Here is an 18,847-nt window from a genome sequence, read left to right as displayed (position 1 = left end):
TATTAAAAAATAATTTAAATATTTATTCTTCATAAATAAACTGGCTAGGCTTACCAAAATTTTAAAAATGCCTTATGCATTTTTAGAAATATTAAAAGGCAATCAAAATTTATTATTTTTTACTAATAATATTTAAAAATATAAATTAAAAATATATTATTAAATTATTAAACTGAAAAACGAAATTAAACTCACAACTAAAAATATTAACAAAAAATAATAAATTCACCCTTAAATTTTTCTCAAGGATTTTGTTACACCCTAGTAGTACACTATATCTATATTATAATTTTAAATAGAATTTAGCAAACATGTATTTTTAGAATACATGTCATAATTTTACGTTAAGAAGATGATGATGTTTTGTATTTTGAAAATAACCTATTTGTGAACAGGGAAGTTAGTGTTGCCGGATCCAAGATCAGCAAAGTATTTGTCTTGTATTGGGAATTTAGATGTGCGAGTAAAATTGGATGGCATCACTCGTGAAGATAGCAAATACTATATTGCACTTTCTATGATGGCCTCAAAAGCATCCTATGAAAATGCTGCTCATATTGAAACTACTGTCGAAGATCACTGGAAGGTATTCAATTAATTACTAGTCCATCTCTTTTCATATCTCTAATAATTAATGTTTCTTCTGATTTTTGTCTATATTTGCAGATGGAATATGTGGGCTTCTTTGACTGCTGGAATGGTAATAACAACTAAGAACCATTTTATACTGTTTCATATTAATTAATCTCGTTTATAAACATCACAAAGTAAACAATACCTTGTTTTACACAAAATATTTCGGGTAATTCACGCCAATAAATAGTTTGTGATTTAAAATTATGCAGATATCTTAAACCAATTTTGGTTATACGTTTTTTCTAAACACTTTTATATAAATGGAATCAATTTAATTCAATTGATGTTGTTTATATGTAAATCAAATTAAATTTATTTAATTTACTATTAGAAAAACGTGTAATATATAAATAGAATTAAACTGATTTGATTTACTATGTATATACTGTATATATAGTAGTAAATTAAAGGTAAAAATTCAAGAATAGTTAACTTCACGTAAAGTTGATTAATGAGAATAATTAAATAATTTGACGGATTTGATTAAATTTTCATCTAATAATTCTCAATTATCAACTTTACGTGAATTTCTACCTAAATTGAATCAGATTAATTACATTTACATGAGATTCCAATTGAGCCTTGTAAAAATAGAGCATATCTTACATTTGAGATGCGTTGAACAGAGTATCAAGAAAAGGCGTCAACTCAAGTGTTGATAGCTTTAGACAAACACCAAAACCGGGACACATATGTTGTGGCCTTCAGAGGAACAGAACCCTTCAACGCGGACGATTGGTGCACGGACATCGACATCTCATGGTACGGAATCCCCGGCGTGGGAAGAATGCACGGCGGCTTCATGAAAGCATTAGGGCTACAAAAGAATGTGGGGTGGCCAAAGGAAATGGAAAGAGACGAGCGTCTTCCGCCATTAGCATATTATGTTATTAGGGACATTCTAAGAAAAAGGCTGAGTGAAAATGAGAAAGCAAAGTTCATAGTAACGGGTCATAGTTTGGGAGGTGCACTTGCAATATTGTTTGGGACAGTGTTGTTTTTGCATGAAGAGACGTTGTTGTTGGAGAGGCTTGAAGGGATCTACACGTTTGGGCAACCGAGAGTTGGAGATGAAGCATATGCAATTTATATGAAACAGAAATTGAAGGAACATTCGGTAAGGTATTGTAGGTTTGTTTATTGCAATGATATAGTTCCGAGGTTGCCGTACGATGATAAGGAAATGATGTTCAAGCACTTTGGAATATGCCTTTTCTTTGATTGGCGATATCAGCTCAAGGTATGTTTCTCCTTCTACCTTTTTCTTTTCTAAAAAAATTGGAAACAACATTTGTCAAGGAAGGAGGCCATGCAAACAAAGTTCTTACCAAAACAAGCTTGTTAAATGAACAATATTAGGCTACTAAATGTTTCATTTGAGCCAATACTTGGTCTATTCTAGATGCTAAAGACTAAATTTTAAATTACATTAAATTCTAATAGTAAAAACTAAAATGTTAGTACAAAGTGTTAGCTAATATTATTAAAAGATATTGGCTTTGAGATTTTTTTTATATAGATATTTTAATGTATTGAAAACATTAGTTAAAAAAGTATTTTCCATGAATTGAAACTATAATTTACAAATCCATTACAAAATTTTTTAGAAATTTATTTGATTCTTTTATTCTTTTTAAGAACCTATAAATCTATAGTAAAGTTTTTTAAAATACTAATTGTCTAATTGTCCTATTTTATTCTTAAAATGCATGCAGGTTCTTGAAGAAGAACCGAACAAGAACTACTTCTCGCTATGGTGTGTGATACCCATGACAATGAATGCAATTTTGGAACTAATAAGGAGCTTTACTATTGCATACCAAAATGGACCTCACTACAAAGAAGGATGGCTTCTATTTGCTTTCAGGGTTATTGGGGTATTAATTCCAGGCTTACCTGCTCATGGTCCCCAAGATTATCTTAATTCCACTCTTTTGGGACCAATAGAAAAACACTTAAAAGCAGAGTGAATACATATTTCAAGTCCCTGCTGGCTTCAAAAGACAGAGCTATGCTAGTTATACCTCTTAATTTGGAACATGTCGTAATTATTAGAATTGTTTGACTGATTGGCTTTTCTTATTAATACTAAGGGGTCGTTATGATGTGATAGATATGGTGGTTATTTATCTTTTTAAAAGTAAGAAAATTTAAAGCTTGAATTTGAATAAATATTAAATAATTTTAGAAATTGAATATTAGAAGTTAGTTTGGAAAAGTAGAAGGTGTTTATCAACATAATTGAACTGGATTTTTCTTGACTCAGATTAGGCCTAAAATTATGATGATCAGTTTCATTTTCTAGACCCATACTCTATTCTAACCGCGATAAAATCCTAATAGTTTGGACTAATTTTGTATTAGATTTAAAATCGGGTCTTGAACCAGAAATTGAGGATGAACACAATAGTCCACACATGGATTAACAAATAACAACAACGTTGTAAGAAAATTTTTAAATAAAATCAAAGTTGTGATCAACAGAATAATATCAACAGAAAAACATATAAATAATGGGAAATGATTTCGTAATATCAACTATCATTTATACCAAAAATTCGAAGTAAAAATTTCACTGTGATGATGAGCTGGAGGGATAGCAACTTTGGCGAATAACAAATTGGGTAAGCTCTTTAGTCTTTAGGTTTTGAGTCTGACCCGATTTAAATGAAGTCGAGTCAAATTTGATCCACAATGACCCACGACGAACCGGATTTTATGCAGCTCTATAGAAAATTGAATAAATGATTATTTGTACTCATGAAAGATGAAAACGTTAACATATGTATCCACACTAAATCGAAACTAAACTTGTATCCACGCAAGATGTCTTCCGTGTGACAAAAGTACCCTGTTTGTCACACAGAAGACATCTTGCGTGGGTACAAGTTTAGTTTCGATCTAATGTGAATACATATGTCAGTGTTTTCATCTTTTATGGATACAAATGGTCATTTATTCTAGAAAATTTTAGGCAAGGCTTTTGTTTTTTGTGGGTGGTGTGTACTTGGCGCTATTGTGCTGCTCCGTTCCTCCGTCCCAAAAGTTTTTTAGTTTGCAATCATCTTCTCAATATGCAAATAATGAGTTGATTTTCACAAATGAAGATGTGGTTCCATTTCAAATTGTAATCCCAAAAATTATCCTATAATAAGTTCTTATTTACACTTTTATCACGTAAACTACTTAGAATCTATTGAGCCAGCCAAGCCATCACAATTGGTCCAACACAAACAACCTTCAAATGATAAATAAACACATCTTTCTTTTTCTCACCTTTTTATGTTTTATCTGTTCTCTCTTTTATTTGACACATGTTCATTTTTTATTCTTTTAGAAATGATAAGCTACCACACAATGACTCAATTAAATACTTAAAGTAACTCTCAACTATCAAAATACATTCTAAGCCTCATCAACCTAAGGGTAATTCTAGTAATTACCTAATTTGGTTACTAGTTCACATTATACTAAAGTACTAAATTGAATTTTTAGTCGTTAATTCTAATTAGAGTTAAGTACGATTTTAGTTCCTAAGGTATAGGCAGAAAAATTTGTTCGTCTCCAACTTTTTTTTTTTACATACAAAATCATCTCTAAAATTCAACATAATTTTAATATCGTCCTTCGAACCAAAATACCCTTCTCCTCTTTTTCTTCTTCTTCTTCTTCATCAGAAGCAAAAACAGAAGAAACAGAACACAATCACTGCCGCACCTAGCCCTTCCCCTCCTACATGGACTCCCCCTCCTCCCTCTCCCCCACTATCAAAATCCTCTCCCACATCATCGCCACCACTCACTTTCACTCCATCGAGCAATCTCTCCACGATTCCTCCCTCTCTGTCACTTCCTCCAATGTCAAGCAAGTCCTCAAGTTCTCCTACACCTTCCCCGCCTAAGCCGTCAAGTTTTTCCATTGGTCCGACCACCACCAAATCAAGATTTGGCAGAATGGGTGAGGAAAAAGAAACCCTCTGCCTCCGGTTGAGTCTCGGGCTAAAGGTAGCACCTAGCCTCGCAGCACCTCGCCTTCGCCGTCGCTTGGCCCTCACCTTCGCAGCGTCGCGACTCGCGCCCTAACCTCGCCGTGACTCGCCCTCGCCTTGCAGCACCTCGCCCTCACCCTCGCCCTCGCCCTCGTGTTCCTCATCGTCTTTGGGGAAGTAATGGCGGTGGTCGTGTTCCTTGCATTTCCAGCATCACCGCCGCGCCTCCCTTCCCCTTCCCTCCCTACGCTCCCTGCCCTCCGCCGCCCTTTTCCTCCCCTCCCCTTTCCTCCCTTGCTTGTTAATGTTTGTTTTGACGATAATGATTATTTTCTTGTTTCTTGTTAATGATGATGGTTTTGGTGATGAACTATTGTTTTGATTTTGATTTATTTGAAGTTGTTGTTGAAGGTTGGGTTTTTTATTGGATTCATGAACAGATAGTAATGGAGTAGTAGTGGGTGGGATGGTGCAGATGGTGATGAAGTGATAATGGGTGGGGTGATGGTGGTGGTGAGAAGAGAGAGAAGGAGTATTTTTGTCATTTAAAAAATTAATTTGTCTAAAAAGATTATTTTAAAACTACGTTAAATTTTAGAGACGATTTTGTATGTAAAAAAAGTTGAGGACAAAATAATTTTGCACCTAAACCGTAAGGACCAAAATCACACTTAACCCTTCTAATTACCTTAAAATATCAATAATCCTAATATTACTTGTTAATAAGTTTTCTAGTTAAATTCATGAACTTTATCTCATAATCCTGAATCTACCATCCAAGTAGCTGTCTAGTCACATTAATTAATTTATTACCGTTCTTTTTCCAAGCATCATCTAACAACACAAATTAACAATCATTAATATAATCAATCTAATTCCAAGCATAATTAAGCACATGCAACTTAATTCACAATTTTACTGAATTTGCATACTCAACAATCAAATTTACCAAAACACAATCAATTTCATCCATATCATAAACCAACAATAAATTCCATTAACACTAGTAGAATAACACCTAGCAACATTTTGTCCCTCAAACTTACCAACCTTTATATATCTCTCTCACACACACAAAAAAAACAGAGGATGCCAATGAGTTCTTACCACTCCAAGTATTTCATTTCACTCATTCATTCATGGAACACATTTCATTCATTTTAAGTACCTTTTTCTTCTAATCTGGATTGTAACGAATATGCTACTTGTTTTTTAATAGGATAATATAGGATCAATACTTCTTTTTCTTTATATCCCTAGCTATTAATTTTCTTTAAAATGATCCAACTTTTTCATTGAACTTTATTAATTTGATTAATGTAACTATAACTTTAAAAATAATTTATTTTTCAGTGTTTACATCAAAATTTCTCATAAACTTCAGTGTTCTAGTTGTTGGTGAGGCTTGTTGATGCTGATTTTATTTTCTTGCATTCATCAACCATGAGAATTCTGAAATTAACCTTAAGTAAACTAGCAATAACCTTCCAAACTAATTTAGCACTTACTTTTATTTAGATTTACATTTCCTCAACTACATACATGTACATTTTAGCCGTTACAAATATCATAAATGGTGGTTACAAGTTATACTTACAGATTACAATTTATGAACACATATAGACATAGGAAAAGTATTGGTGACCAAGACTAAATCTGCCAACTATTGACAACAATCATTAATTAGAATTTTTTAATAAAAATTAGGAATGTATTGATGTTGATATCCATTAATTAGAATTTTAAAAATTAGGATTGTAACCGCCTTGAAGTTTTGCAACGTGAAGCAGGAAGACTTACGCAACCCCTAATCCTCTCTAACCTTTTCACGCACTGAATATTTGCAACGTGAAGCAAGAAGAGTCACGCAACCCCAAATCTTCTATAACCTTCTCTGATCATCTTTTCCTCCTTGAACTTGGCTATCACCGAAACATCGCGCATACTGATCGACGTCGACCGGCCACACCCCGATCCCGTTCATGACACCACTATTTCCGTGAAAGAGAAACTCATCCTACAAACCGATATCGCATCCCAAACACACCGTAGATGTCGTAGTTGTCGTCGATGCACATTGAGCCATACCATTCCACCTCTGTTGAGCCATACCGTTCCACCTCCATAAGAGCAAGGTGAACAGCCTTCACATACTCCCGCAACGTGAACAACCCCTCTCATTGACAAATAGTATTCAAACTCCATATGAAAAGGTGTAGTTGTTCTTGTTGAAGGCGAATGGACCACATGGCGTCGAATGATCCATCAATTTGTGTACAAGGATCATATGACACTTCAGATGATATGAGTGATCATTCTAAGTCCACCGAAATCAATGTCCCGTCTCTGAGTGAAGATGATACTCAACGTGTTGACAAGGTGAGTTTTGTGTGAGTAGTATAATTGGTGTTGGTCTTGTGTATGATAGCTTGATGGGAGAATTGGATGTATGGTGTATTTCTTTCTCTCTATATGTTCTCTCAGGGTCATGTTTATATGCAAATTGGTTTTTTATTTTATTTTTGGGGTATTTAAAGTGATACTCTTGGTTGAAAGTATTGTGATTTTGCTTATTTAATTAGAATTGTTGTGGATATTGTTTCTTTTATGCTAGCATGATGCGACAACTTCGACATATGATGTGTTTTCTTTCTCCTTTTTTGTTCGCCATGTTGCTTTTATGTTTGCAACCGTGGTTACATTTTTTTTTCTAGGTATTAACATGTATATTCTTGATTTAAATTATTGTACCTATGTTTGTTTATTAATTGGTGTTATGAATGAATAAGTGGATGGTAAAAGAGGTTTTTCGGGTGTTGAATAGAGGATGGTTATCTTTTTGTGTGATATGATCTTAGTTTTAAGTGTGTTCGGTATTGAATGTTATTTTCTCTGAATGGATTTACAGTTGTTGTATCACACTGGAGTTCAACTAGAGGAAATCCCGTACATAAGATTGTGATTTGTTTCGTTGCAGCAGGCACAGGAGTTCTATTCTAACTATGCAAAGAAAGTTGGGTTCGTGAATAAGATTAGGAACACCAACTTTGACAAGACAAGGAAGGAATCAAGGATACCCATTAACCAATCGATACATTGCAATCGTGAAGGTTATCAGGAGTCTCACGTGAAGGCAGCATCCCAGGTAAAGAAAATAATAACGCGAGATGCAGAGCAAGGATGTACATGATATTTGATAGGCAGAAGGATAATTAGATAGTGTCGAAATTAGAATTGAAGCATACCCACTCGTGTCCTGCTAAGCAATCTATCCATTACCATGAGTACAGAAAACTGACCATGCATGCCAAGTGTGTGATTGAGGACAACGATGAGGCTGGCATACAGCCCAACAAGATTTACCTCGCACTGGCGAACGAGGTTGGTGGGTCGTCGAATTTGGATTACTCAGAGAAGGATGTGAGGAATTACATTACTGGCAATCTGCATTGTGCTGATGAAAATGCAGATATTAAGAAAATGCTGAGCTATTTCTCACAAATGAAAGAGATCAACCCGAAATTCTTTTATGTAGTAGATGTGAACGCATCTAACAAGTTTAGGAGTGCGTTGTGGGTAAATACAAGGTGTTGGGCATCCTACGAGTATTATGGAGACGTGGTGTCGTTTGATACAACATATAGTTGAAACGAGTAAGTGTGTGTTTGTGTATCTGTTGAAAGGTTTCTTGTTTTGACACTATCGTGAGTTCTTACTTGTGGCTGTTTTTATTGCAGGCACAAACTACCGTTCACATCTTTTGTTGGTGTCAACCATCACGGAAAGTCCACTTTGCTCGGATGTGGTTTGTTGGAGAATGAGAAAATACGTAGCTTTGAGTGGGTCTTTACTCAATGGCTGAAGTGCATCGAAACTGCCCCACAGGCCATCATTACGGACCAGTGCAAGGCCATGTTGGGTGCTATTAGGAGTGTCCTTCCAAATACTCACCACCGATGGTGTATATAGCACATATTAAAGAAGATACCATATAAGTTGGGAGGATATACTCGGTACAGAGAAATACATGATAAAATGACTGGCACTGTATGGAATGCCCGATCTGTGAAATCTTTCGAGAAGGATTGGGCTGGATTCATTGCTGAGTTTAACCTAGAGCACAATAGATGGCTATCAGGTTCATTTTGTCATGTGATTTTATTTTTTTCTTTGGAGACTAGATCTTTTATGAAGCTTTGTTTTTAGTATATTTGATTTTAGGTTCCGTTTTCATCGGATGAGTTATAATATACTTGGATACTTTTTTTGTTGTCTCTGTTTGAAGGCTGATGTCTATTTTGTTCACGAGTTTATTTTTTGCATATTTTTTGTAGACCTTTATAACGATCATCAAAGGTGGGTTCCAGTCTATTTTCAAGGTGAATTTTGGGCTGGTACGAGGAGTACCCAGAAGAATGAGAGTATGCACGCTTTTTACGGTGGTTTCTTACATTACAAGAGTAGGTTGGTTCAGTTTGTGTATGAGTATGACAACGTGCTTGGGACTAATGAGCAAAAAGAACTGGAAGACAATACTGCAGATTCTAAAGGAGTTATCCCCTGCTCATCCAGCTCTACAATTGAAAGACAATTTCAGCATGAGTACACAACCTCTATGTTTAGGGAGGTACAATAGAAATTCAGGAAAAAAAGGGGATTGTTCAGTCCGTGGTGTGACTCAAGATGGTGATTTGTTTTGTGTGACCGTGGATGAGCAATACCTACTTTATAGGGAGCCTAGAAAATGCACGAACCTTGTCGAGTTTGACCCATTGACATACAGGGTATTTTGCGAGTGCAACATGTTTGAATCAAGAGGTATTCTTTGTTGCCATTATCTTCCTTTGTGTTCTTTTATTATGGAGTAGATAGAGTACCATCTTGTTATGTTCTCCCTCGATGGAGCAAAAATCTACAGCGCAAACACACTTTCATCAAGAGTAGCCACGATGAGAAGTGCAATCCGATGAAAGCCACAACTTATTCAGAGGATTGTGTTCACACTTCTTTAATGTTGCCCAGGATTTTGTGACCTGTGAAGAAGTGGCGGCTATGTTACATTCGGGTCTTGACGATTTAAGAGCCAAGCTATTTAATTATCGTGCGAATTTGGGGTCCAAAGGTGTTGCAACTACACAGAACAGCATGAGGACACAGAGTCAGCCCGGTGTTGGTGCAAATGACATTTGAGGTCCTTCAAAGTTGGCAACCAAGGTCGAACGAGATTAAAGAGGCTTGGATCTGAATTGGACAACTTGATCAAATCTATGCGAAGAAAGAAAAAAAATGAACCTCCGATATGTGTTTACCATTTCATTAATTTTGAATTCACTGTTAAGATGAATTTTTAGATAAAGTTGACTATGCTTTTTTTTGTTGGTTTATTTTAGGAAAATGGTGAAGCAGTCAATCATACTCTAGCATCACAGGAACATGGCGCATTCATGTCTTTGTTAAACTCGTTTGGAAATACTTAGGAGAATTTCAATTATGGATTTTAAAGTAGAATTCCTTTTTTTATATTTTTCACTACTCTGTTACTAATTATTCAGGTTTTTGATCTAATAAACAATTTTAAGTTAAGGGTATATCATTATTTTTTCACTGTCTTTTATTGATACAGTTATAATATTAAAGTGTTCTAAGATTGAGTCGGCTCACCAAAATAATCATGATTTTTATATGCGTGTGATGTGGAGGACAATGAGAGTAGGTTTATTAAACTTAGCATGTGTTTCAGTTTGTCATAGTTGTTTAATAAACAACATTTGCGAATGGTACGTTGATTCTAAGCAAAAGGAACTAAACGACCAAAAAAAGAATCTTTGATAAAAGACATATCCGTTGCCAGAGAAGCACACTTTAGATTGATTAACAAAGACAACTAAGTGAAAGACACATCTATAAATAGACACATATACAGAAGACACACCCCTTAATCGACACCTCCGAAGAAGTCACGACGAGGAGAGACATGTCCCTCGGGAGACACATCCATGGATACATGAAAACACGAAAGACGCATTGGAAGAAGACACTTATAGCAGAAGACACATCCATCAGTAGACACATTCGACAAATACATGGCCAAAAAGAGACATTCCTCAGAAGACACATACATAGTTAAACAAAGAAGCAAAAGACACATCTAGAAAAAGACACTTCTAGTTGAAGACACATCTGTATATAGACATATCTGAATAAGACACGACTAAAATAGACACCTTCGTCAGGAGACACATCCATATAGAACAAAGGACACCTGTATTAGAAGATACGTCCATACCTAGACACATGCAGAAATAACTCTTTGAAACATCAACATGTTTGGTCACTGACAATTAAAACTCTTTAAAACGTATCAAGTGTTTATCATGTGCAAAATAGAACAAATCAATCTCTGATAGAGAGGATTCATATCCATAATACATTCATTCTTAGTGAATTATCCAACCAAGTTCAATAAGGTTCACAAAACAAGTACCCGCTAACAACAAAAGAATCTATAACAAACAGTCGCTGTGTGCAAGACAAGAAAAATTTCAAGTTCTAACAAAAAATAGCTCAGCCTATGTGGGTATCCCAAGACTAGGTAAATAAGAATGTTATATGCATATTTTTTTCTCCATGTTTAGCTCCTTTTGGTGGGCGATTTCTTTGGTAATCCTGCTGCTCGCCATAGCATGCTCTTTGTGCCAGGTGCTATGAACGGTGTCCTAACCTCTTTACGTTTGTTCCTAGGTTGGTTGCGGCAGGTAGCAGGTTGAGAACGGTTGTCAAAGGCATCCAGTGCCTCTCCAATGGCTAAATTTTTATTACACAGAATGATATCAAGCATTATTTCCAGCCTGTATAGCTTGATGGTGTCTTGCATGCAAAAATTAGTATTGTATAACCGCATTTAGTGACAGACAGTGATGTGTGTTTAGATATTCAGTTATTTAACATTAGAATTTAGAAGCTCACATAATTCCATTCATTTAGTTTCCCACCTTTGGTCCAGTACTCCATGAATTTAATTGTGTACACACCACAATCAAAACTATGTCAATGGAAACAACGGACTGTATTAGGAGAACCTGTTTGCACCTCAGTTACACTTACAATTTAAGAAATTCGTAGGCTTTGAGGAAGGCTCACCCATTTGGTTGTATTGGTACAGAGGTGTATGTGCAAGGCATGCCTCTTTTAGTGAGTTTATTCGTGGGGATGGCCACTTGATCTATGTCTTCAATGAGCCTCTCCTGAAATGCATTCAAAGTTTACACATAATACAATACTATGGGTTAAATAGAGTAAGAAAGTAATGAGATATTCTGGTACCACATATGCATCTAGCCTCATCCGTAATGCATCATGTGATTTAGTATGTAGACTATGTAGTACGAAAAGCCTCTTTTCGGAGACATCGAATGCATACCCCCACCAGTGACGGGACATACATACGAGAAAAAACCACTACAACAACATGTAATGGTAACTAGGCAGATTACATACACGGTTCGACAAGAACAGATCTTGGTTGTTTGGTTGAAACGATGGAAGTAACGTATCATATGGTAAACACACTAACCCATTTTCTCTTTGCAGCTGCTGCCTTGTCGAAATACTTGGTGTCGGCACCATAGTGTTAACCCAATCCCACATACATGGGAGTTGGCCCGTCTTGAAAGTCCATCAGATTTTTTATACCATCACCATTTCCTGTCCAAAGATGAAGTTGTAAAAGTTCATACTATCTATTGTACATAAAGGATTCATATAAAAGTATTCTTACCTATATCCTCGGACATACGCAGTAAAAGTCATATGTGAATCTTTTTAATCTTGAGTCATTGAAAGCGCAACACATCCAATGCACCACCTACATCACCAGCTTTTAAAAAAAATTAATGTCGCCAAAATATGATATAAAAACAAATTGGAGTAACATGATTTTCGGTTATATACAATGTTATTGAGCCAAGCACGTGGTCTCAGCGTGCACAAGTCCTCCCTTGCTAGGACTAAGTGTGGTCTACCCTCATACGACGCCACTGTTTGCTGGCTAACCAGAGATGTGTCCACACCCCACCCTCTGATTCATTGTTCATCCCGCTCAGTAAGTTTTTGCCCCCAAAGTAACGGATGAATAGGCCGAGGGGTACGATGTTGGTGTTTTGAAGATCTAGGTTATCCCAAGTGAGAATGAGGGGCGCTATGGATTGGGTGTACGACAAGAAGAACCTTTTGGGAAAATGGTTTGGATTGGATCCATGTTAATGGGTTTAAGGCTGTAATGCCGTTCGATATCTACCCATAACTTTTGGCACTCTGGATCTCGCTGAGATAAGATATCAGGATTACTGTTCAAAATTAAATTATGTGAGGTTGGCAACCTTTAATCATTTTAAGGAGCAAATAAAATAATACATTCATATTATCCGCACAAAGTTGCTTATCATTCACTTGCCTGTCAAAAAATTCACTAAAGTATTCATCATCTCCTGAATACTGCACCAATGCTGTTGACGGAATTTTGGGTTCAGGATCGGCCGGGACAGTTGGTTGCTCTGTTGTTTCTGCCTGGCTAGTCGTGCCGGTGTCCCTCTCCATCATATGATGCTGAGGTGATTGTCTCAACTGTGTTTTTCTACGGAGTATCTTGCCTACGGGGTCGTCGTCATCGTGATCCTTGTCGGATGCAACTGAAGCTGCTTTTGTGCTCACTGAGCCCCTGCTAACTCCTCCCCTCTTAGTGGATCCCTGAAATCAAAACACGAACCTATTTGTTCACGAAACAAACAAGTGCTTTTAAATCACACAACCAATGCAAGATAAATCAATACAACATGTCATCAAGCTTTTTTAAAACATGACTTCGCCAGTAACTTGTTTCAAGGTAAGTTGAACTGTTCTCATGGTTTAACTTTTAAACACGCAACTTAAGCATCCGTGAAATGGTAAATTCTACTCACTTTTGGTTAACTCTTGTGTCTGTCTGATTGGTTGTGCCGGTGTCCCCTTTTGTCATATGTAGTTCAGGTGTTCTTATTTGCTCAATGTTCCTGCGTAGTCTCTTGGCAATGGGCTCGTCGTCCTCGTCATCCCCATCCGATGCAACTGGAGGTGCACCTGTGCTCACTGAGCCGTATCTAACTCCCCCTCCCTTATCAGATTCCTGAATTCAAAACACCAAATTATTCTAACACAACAACCATAAAGTGCCTTAAAATCCCACAACCAAATAAATGTAAATTATTACATGTCTTCCTAAGATATAAGAAATGGCATCAGTAGTGAATTAGAAATTTTAAGTGGTACAGTTCTCCTGTTTTATGTTTGAAACATGCCACTTAAATATATGTCAAATGGTAATGTCTACTCACTCTTGTTGACCCCAAAGGTCTTTCTTTATTGTGTGGTGCAGAATTTACAATCCACAACTTACCGACAAGTGCACCGGGTCATACCAAGTAATAAACTTAGGTGAGTGAATATCGATCCCAGGAGGATTAATGGATTAAGCAAACAATAGTCAATTGATTATTCTAGTCAGACAATCAAAATTTAGGGTTTCAATAGCAAATAACATAAAAACATAGAATTAAATAAAAGCAAACTAAAATTGGTTAAGAAAATAATATGATAAATATAGTTAAGGTGTCAGAGATATTTAAATTCCAAATTAATATTCAATGTTAACTACGTTGATCATGCAAAGATTATGTTCATAGATAACCCAAGTGATTAAATTCCTATTCCTAACCAACCGTCAATCCCTTGATCACTCAATTGCATTAGAGGGTGAAGTTCAAATTCTGATTTATATGCCACACAACCCTAAGAACCCAAAAGCATAATGCAGTTATATGTCACGTACCACATTAAGTCCAAACAATTAGGAATTATGAGAGATTTGATTCAAGCTATAATTCTAATGATATATCTTTTCCAAGACTCAAATAGAATTCAAGTTGAATTATAGTTATTTCCCAATAATCATTCATTCTTAGGATGAAGAACGAAACTAATTCTTAAACAATAATCAAAACATTAATCAATAGTAGAAGAACAAATAATTATTAATCCATCAAAGTAAATAGAGTTCCTAACCTTAACAATGGAGGATTAGTTGTCCATAGTACAAAAAATTCCAAATCTTAATCTAATGTAAAATCTAAAACTAAATAAGAATGAAAGACATGGAGAGAGAATGGAAATGAGGGAGAGCGTGTGCCTTGGGGAGGAAGGAAGTCCCCTTTTATAGTAAAACCTCTAAGACTAAACCTAGAATTCAAATTTAAACTAAATCAAAACAAAATCAAATCTAATCATTCAAATTCAAATTAAATCAAAACAAAATTAAATCTAACCAAATCAAATCTTTTCTTAATGACTCCTTGACTAACTAGTGATCTTCCTTGTAATTTAATCTTGGTGTCTTTAAATCTTCATTAATTACAAAGATTTCTCGAGTCTGGGGCTTTTGTAGGTGTTCCACACCACTTTAGTGGCATTTGGCACCTTTTTTTACGCAATTCTACTCTTCCTTGCTACTTGTCAGGCGTTTCGCGCCGGGACTCCCGCATGAAATGGTGATGCTGGATGCGATTTGGCTCTAAACGCCAATGTCGCAGCGTTTAGCGCCACGATGCTAGAGAAAAAGTATAAACTATTATATATTGTTGGAAAGCTCTGAAAGTTGGCTTTCTAACGCCACTGAAATCACGTCAATTAAACTTTTTTAGCTCAAGTTATGTTTATTGGAGTGTGAAGAGGTCACGGTTGACAGCATCTACAAATTCTCTTTGCACTTGTCTTTAATTATTGGTTCCTCCTTATTCTTTTGATTCTCTTTTCCTAAAATTTTCCTACAAGAATCATGAAACCAAGAAAATCAATGTACTAATAGAAAAGCCTTGAAAATCATATAATTATTAAGCAAATGTCACAATTTTTCTATAAGAAATGCTAATGAAAAGTGCTTAAGATGCTCATGCATCATGGTGTAGGTCTGCGCTTTTAGGACCCGGATTCATTGTGACACTACTTGCACGTCCTTCGACAACCCCACCATCGTTTCCGCTGGTGTTGCCGCAATCCTGTTCAGAGCAGCAACTAGTTAGAAGGCACACACAGACTAAGACACATCCAGCGAGGGCACATCATTGTACGATTGAAAACACACTAAACTACCATTACCGACAAATTGAAGTAATTATTAACTGATGAAACAACCATAAATGTCAGGTCCATGAAAGGTCATGTGAGAAGAATTACAAGATAAATCTCAGATGCACACTAGAATAAAACCTTAAACACTCAAAAAATTTCTTTGCGCTATAGAAAACTTTTAGCTTCACTTCACTGAATACCTATGGTTAAACAGTTGCTACCATAGCGCTAAGCACTGTGGCAGTCCATGCAGCTAGCCACGGCTCCGGTTCTTGACATGTCTTGAGTTTACCATGCTTTAGTTTCTGGAAGTACAATACCTAGGAAAATTGCAGACACAATATAAGTGCTAGGATGCAAGGTTGAGTCAGAGTAAATGGCATTTTCAAGTTTAAAGGTTACCAGCAATGCGAACATGCAGCCCTCACAGGACTTGTTATTTTTAAGTTGATACTTCTTGATCACCGTTTCTAACCATTGAAAAATGTGCAAAGGCCATCGGTATCTCCGCGAATTAGAAACATTGAGTATTGTATCGATGTGCCACGGCGAGATGACGTGCTGCACAGTCACAGTCAAACACAGGAACATCTTGCACAAGCAGGATGAAATGCCTCCTGAACTCCATCATGTCGTCTGCAGTATTCATAGCACAGGTGTTGATGAAACGTCTAAGTTGTATAGTTTTCAACCGGTGAAATCAACTATCTAATTCCCTATTATGATTGTTGTGTGTTGTCTCTTGGTTGACCCCCTATCATTTTCCCTTCAATTGGCATCAAACTGGGCTTGGAATGGGGTCCAAACCCCTCTGAAGTTGTGACTCACATGTTCTCATTAATGAGGCACGTTTTCATCAGCTTGCATACGCGGCAAGGATGCTCGCGTACGCAAGGGCGCACGAACTCAAGGTCGCATACGCAGCCAAGGTGAAGGAATCGATAGGTCTATGGAAGGGCACGTGCAACCATAAATGTCACAACCATAAATGTCAGGTCTATGGAAAGGCACATGCAACTAATTACAAGAGAAATCAACAGTCGCGTTATAAATATCTCATAAGCACACAGGAATAAAACCTAAAAAAAGCAAATGAATTCTATGTGCTACAGGAAACCTTTAGCATCGCTTCAATGAATACCTCTGATTAAACAGTTGATGCCATAGTGCTAAGCTCCGTCGCAGTCCATGTAGAAAGCCAGACTCCGATTCTTGACAATTCTCAAGTTTACCATGGTTTAATTTCTGGAAGTACAATACCTGGAGCAATCACAGACACAATTTAAGTGTTGGGATGCAAGGGTAAGTCAGATTAAAAATAGCATTTTGAATTAAAAAGGTTACTGGCAAAGCAAACATGCAACTCTCACAGGACTTGTTGTTTTTAAGTTGATACTTCTTGATCGTCTGTTCTAACCAGTTAAAAATATACAAAAGCCAACGGTATCTCCCCAGATCAGAAACATCAAGTATTGTATCGATGTGCCACGGTCGGACCCAAGAACATTTTCAGCACGAGCAGGATGAAATACCTTCTGAACTCCATCCTGTTGTCTGCAGTATCCATAGCACAGTGGTCGACAAAATGCCTAAGTTGCAATGATTTTCAACCGGTGAAATCTTCTTTGTAGTGCAACATGAGCAGCATTCCCGCAGTCGATCGATGGGAAGTCGTCCACTACAACATGTAGGATTATTAAATAGCGTAAAATGAGCTGCGGTATCGGGATTAAAAAAGAAGAAGGATGGAAACCGAAACTATTTCAGTCGTTTGAATGTTGTTGAACACAGAAAGTTATACTCGCCATCGGGCGAGATTTTGAAAACACATTGAAACAGCTCGGGTTCAATGCGGATGTTTCCGTGGTTTACATGCATCGTGCTTGTTTCAGTGTTGTCGGTCTTAGCCAACGAAACCATTTTGCCTTGTTTCACAGGCCACTTCGAGACAAGTTTCAGGAAACCAAAACCTATTACTTCTATCTCCTCTAACTTTCGTTGGGCCTGGTTTGTTTCCAGTTCCTTGAACATATCCACAATGTAGTATAGTGAGCACCTTGTCTCCAATACTTTCTATCAATATATGACGCGATCATTTGAAGCAAATGAACTGACAAACTAGAAGAAGAGCACAAATTTGTGAACGACGTATTACCATCTTTTCCATGTATTCAAGGTGGTTTCTGGGGACAGACCACAAATTAAATCCAAATACAAGCTTCTCTTGTATTTTCCAAATTCAACTAAGTCAGAGGTACAAAAAATTGGAAGAAATAAAGTCAATATATAGCAATCTCTATTAGTGCAATGGAGAGTAAAGAACACTGAAAAAACCAAATAAATTCAAATTGGGATAACCATACATGTAACACCAACCGTGTGACGGTTCATACGATATTGACTTCGGAAAGAAGACACATCCATTTTAACAAAATTAAGAACTCATTGCATCCAGTGACGTGCAAAATTATAAACAAAAAACCAAATAAGACATAAAAAAACAAGTTTCACCTTTTGTGTTTTCTAGATCACTTAGTCACACGTTCAACAATAACAAGACATAGAGTAATTCAATAACAATCTCTATTAGTCAAAGAATTGCAATAGTGTTCAAGACACAACTTCCATATTATGCATGCACACTATTCTAACCATATGTAGATAAATGAGGACTACTAGAAACCACCTATATATATGCATAGTAATAGAATCAATCTGAGTAAGGAAAAACCTTATGATGGTTACTGTAATGCAGTTAAGGTGGTTCTGAAACACTTTTACATGAGATGATTATTACTTAACAAATTAGCACAACATGGGTAGCGACAGCAGGCAACAAAGCAGCTTCGAATCTCATTTATTGCAAAGTCAACAAAAAATAAGTTCAATGTCCCATAACCCTACAACTAGTTAGAAACATGGAACGTTGCACAAAAAAGTAAATTTGAAGATGGAACCTTTGCACATTTTGCTCGCTAGACCCTAAACCAAACCATAACCCAACAATAAAGAGTACCAACATCCACTGACTTAACTTCGGCCAGAAAACACATCCATTATAACATA

At 36.5% G+C, this 18,847-nt stretch overlaps 3 protein-coding genes and 2 long non-coding RNA genes across 6 annotated transcripts in view; 2 read left to right on the top strand and 3 right to left on the bottom strand.

Annotated features, from left to right (window-relative positions):
• LOC107626793 overlaps positions 1 to 2,748 on the top strand; it is a 6,466-nt gene extending 3,718 nt beyond the window's left edge. The window contains exons 2-5 of the mRNA XM_016329696.2: positions 396 to 586; positions 667 to 700; positions 1,263 to 1,876; positions 2,352 to 2,748. Coding sequence (XP_016185182.1) covers positions 396 to 586; positions 667 to 700; positions 1,263 to 1,876; positions 2,352 to 2,606 — 1,094 coding nt within the window. The 3' untranslated portion in view covers positions 2,607 to 2,748. The remainder of the gene's footprint in view (positions 1 to 395; positions 587 to 666; positions 701 to 1,262; positions 1,877 to 2,351) is intronic.
• On the top strand, positions 6,872 to 8,593 carry LOC107647553 (protein FAR1-RELATED SEQUENCE 5-like). The gene is made up of 4 exons (XM_016351625.1): positions 6,872 to 7,003; positions 7,602 to 7,769; positions 7,889 to 8,250; positions 8,362 to 8,593. The coding sequence occupies exons 1-4, from the start codon at positions 6,872 to 6,874 to the stop codon at positions 8,591 to 8,593; spliced, it is 894 nt and encodes a 297-aa protein (XP_016207111.1).
• On the bottom strand, positions 10,853 to 12,966 carry LOC110270043. Its single transcript, XR_002359042.1, has 4 exons — positions 12,575 to 12,966; positions 12,402 to 12,488; positions 12,198 to 12,328; positions 10,853 to 11,868 (listed from the first exon to the last, which is right to left on the bottom strand). It is a non-coding gene; the product is annotated as an uncharacterized LOC110270043 (long non-coding RNA).
• Positions 13,077 to 18,847, bottom strand: part of LOC110270044 — a 9,079-nt gene continuing 3,308 nt past the window's right edge. Inside the window, exons 2-3 of the long non-coding RNA XR_002359043.1 lie at positions 13,582 to 13,784; positions 13,077 to 13,369 (exon numbers count right to left, since the gene is read on the bottom strand). This is a non-coding gene — a long non-coding RNA (uncharacterized LOC110270044). The remainder of the gene's footprint in view (positions 13,370 to 13,581; positions 13,785 to 18,847) is intronic.
• On the bottom strand, positions 14,847 to 16,477 carry LOC110270039. Of its 2 annotated transcripts, XR_002359040.1 has the most exons (3): positions 16,184 to 16,477; positions 15,982 to 16,101; positions 14,847 to 15,708 (listed from the first exon to the last, which is right to left on the bottom strand). XR_002359040.1 is itself a non-coding variant. In XM_021118486.1 (2 exons), the coding sequence occupies exons 1-2, from the start codon at positions 16,370 to 16,372 to the stop codon at positions 15,988 to 15,990; spliced, it is 303 nt and encodes a 100-aa protein (XP_020974145.1). In that variant the 5' UTR covers positions 16,373 to 16,477; the 3' UTR covers positions 15,715 to 15,987. The 2 variants fall into 2 exon arrangements, 1 of the variants encoding a protein (XP_020974145.1); XM_021118486.1 differs by lacking the exon at positions 14,847 to 15,708 and having other exon boundaries at positions 15,715 to 16,101.

This window comes from Arachis ipaensis, chromosome B01 (genome assembly GCF_000816755.2).
Source record: "Arachis ipaensis cultivar K30076 chromosome B01, Araip1.1, whole genome shotgun sequence".
NCBI classification, from domain to species: Eukaryota; Viridiplantae; Streptophyta; class Magnoliopsida; order Fabales; family Fabaceae; genus Arachis; species Arachis ipaensis.
Note: the sequence above shows the minus strand (reverse complement) of the source record. Positions and strands in the feature narration are given on the sequence as shown.

What these genes read in the sequence shown, in the direction of transcription:
- LOC107647553 (XM_016351625.1), top strand. Translation starts at nt 6,872, where the DNA reads ATGGCGTCGAATGATCCATCAATTTGTGTACAAGGATCATATGACACT. An exon ending in ATACTCAACGTGTTGACAAG is followed by an intron (nt 7,004 to 7,601) that starts GTGAGTTTTGTG and finishes GTTTCGTTGCAG; the next exon opens with CAGGCACAGGAGTTCTATTC. An exon ending in TATTATGGAGACGTGGTGTC is followed by an intron (nt 8,251 to 8,361) that starts GTTTGATACAAC and finishes TTTTTATTGCAG; the next exon opens with GCACAAACTACCGTTCACAT.
- LOC110270039 (XM_021118486.1), bottom strand. Translation starts at nt 16,372, where the DNA reads ATGTTCCTGTGTTTGACTGTGACTGTGCAGCACGTCATCTCGCCGTGG. An exon ending in GCTGCATGTTCGCATTGCTG is followed by an intron (nt 16,102 to 16,183) that starts GTAACCTTTAAA and finishes CAATTTTCCTAG; the next exon opens with GTATTGTACTTCCAGAAACT.